Source organism: Dermacentor albipictus, chromosome 7 (genome assembly GCF_038994185.2).
Source record: "Dermacentor albipictus isolate Rhodes 1998 colony chromosome 7, USDA_Dalb.pri_finalv2, whole genome shotgun sequence".
NCBI classification, from domain to species: Eukaryota; Metazoa; Arthropoda; class Arachnida; order Ixodida; family Ixodidae; genus Dermacentor; species Dermacentor albipictus.
The window spans coordinates 62,556,165-62,567,007 of record NC_091827.1 but is presented as its reverse complement, the minus strand read 5'-3'; the positions used below and the strand labels follow the sequence as shown (position 1 = coordinate 62,567,007).

General features: G+C 47.2%; 1 protein-coding gene across 1 annotated transcript in view; it reads left to right on the top strand.

Annotated features, from left to right (window-relative positions):
• The first annotated feature begins 445 nt into the window (after window positions 1-445).
• The window catches only part of LOC135904744 (uncharacterized), a 76,177-nt gene continuing 65,779 nt past the window's right edge, over window positions 446-10,843 (top strand). Inside the window, exons 1-4 of the mRNA XM_065435704.1 lie at window positions 446-732; window positions 2,128-2,464; window positions 5,774-5,907; window positions 6,425-6,513. Of these exons, the coding sequence (XP_065291776.1) occupies window positions 2,170-2,464; window positions 5,774-5,907; window positions 6,425-6,513 (518 nt within the window). The 5' untranslated portion in view covers window positions 446-732; window positions 2,128-2,169. The remainder of the gene's footprint in view (window positions 733-2,127; window positions 2,465-5,773; window positions 5,908-6,424; window positions 6,514-10,843) is intronic.

Sequence of the window (10,843 nt, the reverse complement as noted above, 5' to 3'; positions counted from 1 at the left end):
TCCCTAACTTCTCGCTTCCCCAAGCCCTCCCATGCCTTTCTTCTTTCTTTTTTTGTTCTTTCTCCTCTTATTATTTTTTCCCTCTTGGTGTCCCCCCGGCTTTCCTTTTTCTTTTCTCCCCGCCTTCCCACTCTCCCGCTCTTGTCCACTCGTCTTGGGAACGACGCTCAGAGACGTCAGGCGACAGCGCTCATTACCTCTGAAGTCTCTCCCTTTATAGGCAACCACCACCGACAACACCCGCACGTGACGTCACTCCACTAACCCTTTAAAACTAACATGCCGAGGATGACGAGGCCGCCTTTGACGAAGATAGGTCCTCCCATCGAAACGTTGGCCAGCCTTTTTGAGGCACCTTATCCCTGGTTACAAACTTTATACCGCATGTGCGCTATTCCACCTGTCAGCCCCTTTCTTAATTTTAAACGAAGGAAAAGAAAGACAAAGCCGCGGCTGTCCCGGTGCGCGCGCTCCCGCTGGATCGCGCTCCCTCGAACGGGGCGCGGATGTCCGGCTTCGCCCAGGCTGTGAGTCGACGGCCTCGTCGACGAACTCGGGCTTAGCCTCGAGCAGCGGACCCTCCGCCAGCTCCGCGGCGCCGCCCGCCAGGACCAGGGAGCGCGTGGGTTCGCGTCTCCCCGGCGGAGCTCGGCCTCGCCAAGCCCGGTCAGCCGTCGGCGGCCGTCTGCTCCCCCTCCACTCGAAGGAACAGTCGCTCTTCACACTCAGAAGGTAGGTGGGCCGAATGTGCGATTCGGGCGTCCGTGAATCTTGTTGACAAACGATTTACGGGGTACCGACGCTACATCCGGGCTACAAGCGCGTTTACACGAACGGGACGGCTACGTATCACATTTGTATGCGGTCACGGTCGGTACTAAGGCAAGCTGCAACCTTGAGTACCGAACGGGACGGCTACGTATCACATTTCCCGTAGCGCATCACGGTAACAGCTAGGCGACGGTGTTTACGCGTGACGTATCGCTTATCGTTTGAAACAAGCCGGCACGTGATTACGGCGTGCGCGTTTCGCGGTTGTGTGAAGGAGTGCACACGCCAGCAGTCGTCTCATTTTTTTGTCTCCCTCTCCCTCGATGCGATGCGCAAGCGTTTACATGCACCGCGCGAATTGACTTGGTCGTGTCGATCTACCCTCTTGGCGCACTAATGGGATTGCCTCATCGCTAGCGCATTAGCGCCGCATACACGAACGCGATGCTCCAGAAATGCGATACAATGCGCCGCTTGTCGCATTCATGTAAACGCGGCTTTACATGTAAACATGCCGCGTTTACACGAACGCGACATGCTTATGGGCTTAGGCGTAAATTCAGCTACCTGTATGATATTTCAATGCTGAAATGGACCCGTGTACGTGAGAGTCCTTTTAATTCTGAACGTGCCGCTGTACGACCTCCGAGGCCTGGTTTCCCGATCGCGACTTTGTCCTCATCAAAAAGCCATAACTGCTGCACCTGACTGAAAGTTTCTTGTCAACTTGTAGCCTGTGTACGGCCCCAGGGGTATGTAAGGCTGCCTCATTTTCAATTTTACGCAATGTAGAATTATCTCGATGCGGTGCTGTAGCTATGATCAGTTTCTGACAGCCCGTTTCCTGGCCGCGCTGGGGCATTCAAGATCAGCACAGTGCGCAAGTTTTTCAAGCTTTCTGTGTAAGGTTTTCATTAGCGGCGACAGTTGAGATTTTACGCTTATCTTGCTTGGCGTTTGTCGCTCTCTAATACCTGGCGCAAAAAAAAAAGAGAACGATTGTACACGATCATCATGGCTAAGTGGTTGTACTATTTTGTTTTTTGTTTTCAATACGGTGATGTCCACAGTCATATGAATGAAATCGCAGAAAATGATGCCTAACTGAACAGTGCCTAACCCTCCAAGTACCTTCCCCACCTACGTTGAAAGCAAACTTCCATCGAGTTAACGAACCTGGTTAAGATAGGCTGGCGTTCCAGTAAGGTGCACCCATCGTTGGTTAAAACTAGGAGATGTCGAGCAATAGGTCAAACGCAACGCCATCAAAAAATGACAGCTCACCTACTGAACTTACTGCTTCCTGGCCTAATCATACTCCCATTGCTCGGGCGAAACACTCGTTTCGTTTCGCAGGGCCCGCCGTCGTCCTCGGTGGTTCGGTGAGGCGGCTCCAAAATGGCCGACGAAGGACCGACAGGAGGGGAGACGCCCCAGGTTCCGCCGCAAGAAGGGGGTGAGAAGGTTGCCACTAGCGGCAATCAGACTCCTGCCGCCGATCAACCACCCCCGCAACAGGCGGAGAGCACTCCTGCGGCCGATCAACCACCCCCGCAAGCAGAAGGTGAGAAGGTTGCCACTAGCGGCAATCAGACTCCTGCCGCCGATCAACCACCCCCGCAACAGGCGGAGAGCACTCCTGCGGCCGATCAACCACCCCCGCAAGAGGCGGAGAAAAAACCGAGCGGGTCGAGTGAGTGCCAGCGTACTGTTTGTTCTCGGCGTAGCGAGGAATTTTTTAAAGAGTTGTAGGTGGGAGGTACCCACTTGACCGACGATCGTCGGAAGAGGGGCTGGGCAGGCGTCTGCCTGGTACACAAAATCACTAATAAATTGGTGTAGGAGCACGTGCCCGGTGTTCCCTGACCCCCCACCCCCCTAAACCTCCTCCCCATGGCTACGCCCCTGCTGTGGAGGAAAGAAAAGAAAAAGGGCCGGAATGACAAGCTGGGTTGATGCCTCAAGCATGTCATTGGGCAGATAGGCTCGGCAAGACAACTGGCTCTGACTGAGCCTTTCCCTCCCTTCGGGCCCTATGTGCGCACTGACTGATGGGTAGTATGCCATGCAAGTGGCCGGACCTTTCAAGGCGTTTTTTGGTTCGTGGTATAGCTCTTAGTGTCACCTTAGCGACAACCAGCCCTCGACACCCACCGAGCGCTTTGTTCTGCCTCCCCCCCTCTCTACGTGTGCAAGGCGGCTAGAAATTACCGCTTGCCTAACATGATGACGAGCCCATTAACCATGAGCCTGTCATTTATATTTTTTTTTATGAATAGGATTCAAAATTGTCGCGTGGCCCTCCCTCCAAGTGTCTTTCTTTCTCTTTCATCCATGGTTATTAGCATGTTATGCAGAAGATTAGTAAGCGTGCCCGGAAACGTCAGGTGACTGTGGAGGGGGATAATACTGCCGCTACCTTCTGCCCGACCTCGCGCGGGTTGCCTAGGCAACGGAACAACGTCGCTTCAGGACACTTTTCACTCCGGCAGCGAGCAGTCGCTCTGGACGGCGCTACGCAGACTGAGACACCGCGCTCCCCTCTTACATCCGCCGACCCTCCAAACTGGCCGTCTGTCACCTCGCTCTTGCTTTCTCAGCGCCGCCTGTAGCGCGAAAGCGGTGAGCTAACTTCATCTACTCAACGTGTGTACTTTTGGGAGATAATAGCCGAGGAGAACGCACGCTGCGGTCGTAAAAACGTGAGCTGTTGATCCGCGTATCCAGCCTTGAGGTCGCCGCACCTCACTCTGGACTGCTACGAACTGGTGCTAGTGCACTAGACGTGTGCAAGATGTGCTAGTACCTAAGTGGCCTAGAAACACAACGGAAGCACTTGGAACGGCTACGTGGAGACATTGGACACGTCTGTAAGTTTTCAGCGTGACCACACCGACGTAAACTTCTCCTTTACGACGAAGCCCTCGCGAAGTGAAGAAAGTATGTTGTCAATACAGCAGGGGCCTTGTGTATAAGGTGCCCCCCCCCCCCCCATGTTCTTCCCCTTGTCATTTTAGAGTGGTCAATTTTTCAAAGACCGGCAATGGTGGCGACGCATCGGTTATGCAGCTTGGTGGTCCGTGTGGCGGCCCCTCACATCATCATTGCCATAATGATGAACTGAATGTGACATGCGAAAGGCTGATCATGACTATAAATCATGACTGCGAAATGATGGAAAAGATCATAATGTTTTTCTCCAGGATCGATACCACGATACAAAAATGGGTATCAAAGAAGCATCGATAATTAAAAGCCTCTGCGGGAAAATTATCATGCAAAAACTAGACGTTAGAATGAAGAGGCGTGAGGGGGGGTCACGGAGAACTGTGACAGGTTTCTTAGAACTGTTAGGAATGGCCTGTCGAGGTGGCAACGTGCAAGTTATTTCAGCCCGCTGCACGTGTTTCGATCCGCCCGCGGAGGGGCCCGCTTCGGAGAACCAGCGAGGACAGCGCTAACCAACCGCGAACTTCCTTTGGAGAACTTGACTACGGCGGCGTTAATCCACCATGCGCCTCGTTCGGAGAACAGGAGAAAGCCAGCTCTGGAATTTAGAGGCGCCGGCTGGGGTCGGGCGTGACCACCTGGCTGCGGGAACGCAGGACAATGGACGCCACGACGGCTACGCTGCAAAGGTCGTCTGCCCTCGGAGGGGGCACTGAAACCTGTGTGTGAGTGTGTGTGTAAACCGTCCCGCAGAGAGGCGGCTTGTTTACGATGACGTCGAACGTTTTGCGTCACCTAGGGATATAGGGAACACGAAGTGGATATAACCAGCTGTTGTCGGCGGCTAGAGTGTGCTCGTCGTCGTGCTCTGTGCTCGTCAGTGTACTCGTGAGCTGCGTGCTCCTTGGCTGTACGCTTCGTCTTGCGGGCTGCATTTGGGAGTCACGCTAGACTGTGTAAATGTATCTCTTGTTTAAAATGTAGATACTGTAAATAAATCCTGCTCGCCTAGTCCGGTCGCGCCAAGTTCCTCCGATCGTCCTACAAGCCCGACTCCAAATCTTGCAGGACATAAGGGCACAAATTTTCTTTCGGGACACCTGCCCGATCTATCTATCTATCTATCTATCTATCTATCTATCTATCTATCTATCTATCTATCTATCTATCTATCTATCTATCTATCTATCTATCTATCTATCTATCTATCTATCTATCTATCTATCTATCTATCTATCTATCTATCTATCTATCTATCTATCTATCTATCTATCTATCTATCTATCTATCTATCTATCTATCTATCTATCTATCTATCTATCTATCTATCTATCTATCTGTCTGTCTGTCTGTCTGTCTGTCTGTCTGTCTGTCTGTCTGTCTGTCTGTCTGTCTGTCTATCTATCTATCTATCTATCTATCTATCTATCTATCTATCTATCTATCTATCTATCTATCTATCTATCTATCTATCTATCTATCTATCTATCTATCTGTCTGTCTGTCTGTCTGTCTGTCTGTCTGTCTGTCTGTCTGTCTGTCTGTCTGTCTGTCTGTCTCTCTCTCTCTCTCTCGCTCTCTCCGGATGTCTTTACCTGTACAGATACCGGGAAAAAAAGGCTACAGATTTGGTCTTTTGTTTTTCTTGACTTTTATGGTCTTGGCTTTTGTATTATTGTTTACGTGTTGCCTATAACTTTCTTTTTATTAGGCACTTGTTCACACATATGCTTTTGTTTCGAAGGGAATCAACCGGTTGCAAGTTTGAGATGCCCTCGTCTCTATAGCATAGTTCAAGTCTTGCCTGCCTCCCGTTATTTGTTACAATGTTCCACAAGCTATCCCAAACCCTGCACGCTGCTTAATCTTACAATTTACCGTATGTTAAGGTGCAAGTAATTAGTACCCCTTTAAAATGTATTTAGTATTCCATGTACGGACCTGCCTATAGTAACTCAAGACGGGCACTACTACAAAGCGGCTACTTCAAGCGTACGTAGGGCATGGATCAGATCAGTTGACAATGCTGATTTTTCGAAACCTCATTTAACAGGCCTGCTGGGAGGCGCCCAGAGCCCACGGGGTGGCGCCCAGAGCCCACTGGGTGGCGCCCAGAGCCCACAATTGGATGCGATGCAGATGTTGAGCAAAGTCCGGCAAGTCGACGGCATCCAGTACAGCGTTCCAGTGAGTATACGTACTCCTCGAGTTTGTTGCCTTGTGTTGCCTTAGGCCGGACATTGGACGCAAATCGATAGAACAATAGACTACGAGAGCATTTGCTTGACTCCTATTTGACTCCATATGTGACAGTCGCTGTATTCCCAGTTTACACTGTATGCCTTTGCCCTAAAGGGACTGAAGGTACGCATGCTCCTGCACACGTACGACTTGAACTCTAAGATTTGCTGCGATTTGTGATAGAAATGTAATTAAAAAACGATCGTGTACCTAGTGTTAGGCGGACCTGAAAGAACGCGCTGTAGTCGACATTAAATCGCAACCCCACACTACAGCACGTCGCTCATGACCAACGTGTTGCTTACGCACGCCAAGCCTCACAAATTGATCAAATTTTTTTTTATGGAGATAAGCGCTGCACAGAGCGTAGATAACAGCCGACTCATCTTTCCTTCCGCTGTCGAAACATCTACGCCTCCAAGCTGGGGTGTCATTGCACCGAAATTCCGCTCCAATATTGCAGGTGACGTCCGACCACTTCCTCATACCGGCAAACATGACTGCCGACACAGAGGTCTACATCTTCGGACTGTTGGCACCACAGGCCGAGAGGTGAGGGTGGAGAAAGATAAACTTGGTTCAGGATAATGCCAGACCTTTTCTTTTTCTTACAGGGAATACCTGTTAACACCACATTGTCTTAATTTTTCTATCTCGAAAAGTGCGTGTGAGGGGGGGTGGGGTGGAGGGGGTTCCACCGGCTTGCGGGTTGGGAACTTCACGACGAAACAAGTCGGCTTCACTCGTGAAACACCGCACAAACGTGGTATATATCTAACTGCAAGATTGCCTCCTAGATCTCCGGCCCGGCGCGTTGCTCTGCACCAGAGATCTCGGAGGATAATCTCGGGAGATCTGAGATTTGCAGGCTTTGCAAATTGGTGATTTCCAACAAAACACTGCGTCATAAATGCAACAATCGGCAATGACAATGCATGTGAGCTGAAGCATGCTATCATGCCCATATAAAAATATAATTTCTCGGAAATTTATAAACACAATGCTTAACGAATAATACCGAGAACATCTGAAGGCACCAAGAGGAAGATTAGACAAATCAACGCTTCATTCTCATGGTAGCTGAACGTCTTTAATATAAATTTCACCGGACGAACGCTTTTCTTTTTTATCAAGCCTCTCCCGTAGATTCATTTTTCATGCAAAATGCGTCATCGCAAGACATGACTCAACACAGGAAAGCACACATACACATACGTATGCAGTCACTTGTGCAACACTCTAAACAAGGTGACTTATAATATATCAAATCAAATTAGAGGTTATTATTAGACGTGCACATTTCCACACTTCCACAATTCTGCATAGATATGAATAGAAGTCATTTTTCAAGAATGTGCTGTTTATAGAAGTATACATTTTCCTCAGATAAGCGCTAGTAATTTAAGAGCATAAACGGTAATCTATAATAGAAGTGCGCATATTCACAATTTTGTTTACGTACAAACTGAAGTTGCATTTTAAGGAATGTGCCGTTTGCTATAAATATCCATTTGTCTGAGATAATCGCTAGAAATATAAAGGTACCACTTTAATTCTGGCCATATTACCATTTAGTATACGTATGCACTACGCCTTCAAACTGAACGTAAGGAATAAAGTGGAGTGTTACCTCTACACGTGAAATGGATCCAGAGTTCTTTTTATATAATTCGAGTTGTTGAGCATTCGAAGTGCATTCATTAGCCTGAGGGTCTGATCTGTGGAATCGCATGCACAAAAAAATATTTCAAATACGTTGAATTCGCACGTTATAGTGTGTCACAGTTATTGATGCTGTGTAAGTGCTCGATACGACAAACAGAGAGTGTAAAAAAGTCATTGCTACAACGTGAACACTGCTGCCAAGTGCCATAAGCTGTCACGAGCTTGGATTTCGAAATTAATCATGTGCGCTAAATTATATGCGGAAAATTTCATTACACCTCAAAAAACAGCTTGCAGACTATACTTAATTTAGGATGACAACTGCATAGATGTTTGCTGCATGATGTATGCATCAGCATTTTACAGATATCAAAATTGCATAGCCTTCACTGAACACCCGGGTATGCTTGCCGAAGTTACTGCACCTAAAATGAATAATCGCACGTAAATGCAAATAATTCAATATGCATTTACTGGAACCCAAAAGGTACACATTTTATTTTGTAGTGAGCCTAGCGACATTACAAACGAAGTGGAACATTGTGCGACGCATATAATTTATGGATGAACTTATAATATTTATGGGGGGGGGTGTACGTGCACAACTAATTTTAGTGGCCACCATCTCGGCTATGACGTCACACCAAGAGCCATCATCGTGGATTTGGGAAACCGAAACTGTGGCGCCATTTCGTCCCATGACGTAATAATCACGAGGTTACACCTCTATCCGCCATACTGGACCGTTAGGTCATCACTGGCACCCGAATTTGGCCGCCATCTTCGATTTCAGATGCCGAAACTATGCCGCCATCTTTGATTGTGGCGTCATAATCACGTGGTTTCCATTCTAGCCGCCATATTGGATTATGACGTCATCATTGGCACCGGAATTTGGCCGCCATCTTGGATTTCAGTTTCCTAAACTATGCCGCCATCTTTGATTATGACGTCAAAATCACGTGGATTCGTTTGTATCCGCCATATTGGATTACGACGTCATTATTGGCACCCGAATTTGGCCGCCAGCTTAGATAATTGACGTCACAATAACGAGGTGCCCCCAATCAACAATTGGGTTGCTAGTAATTTACTATGGTGGTCGCCATCTTGGGTTTATTGGTGACGTCATCAATTGGTGGCCATCTTGGATATATCAGTAACGTCAGCAATTGGTTTGCTATATTGATTTACTATGGGGTCCGCCATATTGAATTCCTTGAAAATTTCACGCCGAAGGGAGGTGGTAACAGACCCCAAGGAATTGAGAAATGTGATGAGTAAGAGCTAAGGCTCTTAAAATTCGAATGATAGTTGTAGTGCTTTTTATTTAGCTACACCAAATTTGTAAAAATTGTCTGTGGCAGACAGCACAATTCTAGTCCGTGCTCTTAATTGCTCGATCAGGTGGTCATTACACTTGCGAGAAATCAAAATACCTAAATAAGTAATTAACATATTTACATTACTTAGCTTTTTCATTATTAACCTTGCAGCCGCTGTTTCAATCTACGAATTATAGCCAGTGAGTTCGGAAGGCGTATTCACTTAGAACGAATTCTCAGGACTGCACCAGTTTCTAGATATATATTAATTTTCAAAGTGTCCGACGAAATGCATTGGCCTTCCAGTTGCTTTTGTGCTTTAATCAATAAAACAGCCTTTTCTTTAAAAAAGTAACTCGAACGCCAATAAATTTTGTCGGACACTTCAAAAATTAATATCTCGAAAGTGGTACAGTCCTGAGAATTCGTTCCAAGTGAATACGCCTTGGGAACTCATCGGCTATAATTCGTAGATTGAAATAGCGGCCCTAATGTCAATAATTAAGTTAAATAACATAACTATGTTAAATATTTCATTAAGTATTCTGATTTCTCATAGATGTAATGGCCGTCTGATCGAGTAATTGTGATCAAGTATTAGAATCGTGCTATATACCACATGCAATTTTTAAAAATTTGGTGCAGCTAAAAGAAACACTCTTTATAAACGCTGACTAGGCTGAAAGAACTTGACACGAATAAAAGTACTATCTATCTAAAAGTACTATCTATCTAACTCGGGATAATCCAAAATTGTATTAAAATCAACGCTGTTTAAAAAAAATTCTTTTTAGAACCTCCTTGAGTAAAATACGCATCATCCTGCCATGACATTGATTGTAGGATCAAACAATGTCTCAGTCTGACAACTACGAAGTTATACCCGAGTATGATTAGGATCGCGATTGAGACCCCAAAGGTCATCCGATGCATACATTTTTTTCATACAAAGTTGGAGGACGCTTAAGCTTTGCTTTTAAGAGTGGAACGCCATAGCATTCAAAGGTCCCTGACTGCTTCTGACACTTCCCAGCAACTTCAGCTTATGTAACCGCAATGTTTACCGGGAAATGCTGGCGGTGAAGGCTGCGCACGAAAGCAAGCTTTCTGGTAGAGGCGCAGCCTCTTGCGTTGGCCGATCTTCTGTTATTGTTTCGCCTATTGTTATTTCGGTCTGAGAATATTTAACATGAAATGGATGCGCGGTAGGTGTTTTGTTTCATGACATTTGCTCGTGAGCTGTCATTCTCAAAATTTCGAGGAATAAGTTTGAAAAGAATGTAAGACAAGGTATGGGCCACTTAGTGACAGGACAAGTTAATATTTTTCGCTCACGGGACACCAACGCCGGCTGCGGCTCGGACACCGAATTTCCTACGGCAGGGGGCCCTGAACGCGATCGCGTTAACACAGGATTCCCGTAACTTTTGGCTCGTTAAAAAGCGACGTTCACACTTCGCTCATTTTTTAAAAGACGTACCTCGCTGCAAGAGCCGTACACTTTCTAGGTCTGATCCTGTAGTGCAGGATCACCTGTACCAAATCTATCTTGAGAAGCACACCATGGTATCACGAATACCGCCGGCACCATCAGTACTAATATTACCGAGAGCACAATACCACCGGTACCAGATGTACAGGATCGGTGCATCGCTACTGATGCCGCCTGTATCAGCATTACAGCATGGGGTACAAGCGGAAGCACCTAAAACCGGTACCAAAGCTATTTTCGGTATCGGCGCGCATGATACCACCGGGAGCACCGGCACAACAGGTACCGGATCTATGTTCGGAATGATCGACCCACATCTTTAGACTGCGCTACTTTAGGAATCGGCCCATAAATTAGGCTGGAGCCCACATACCCGATACCGAAAGGGGCTGTAACTCGC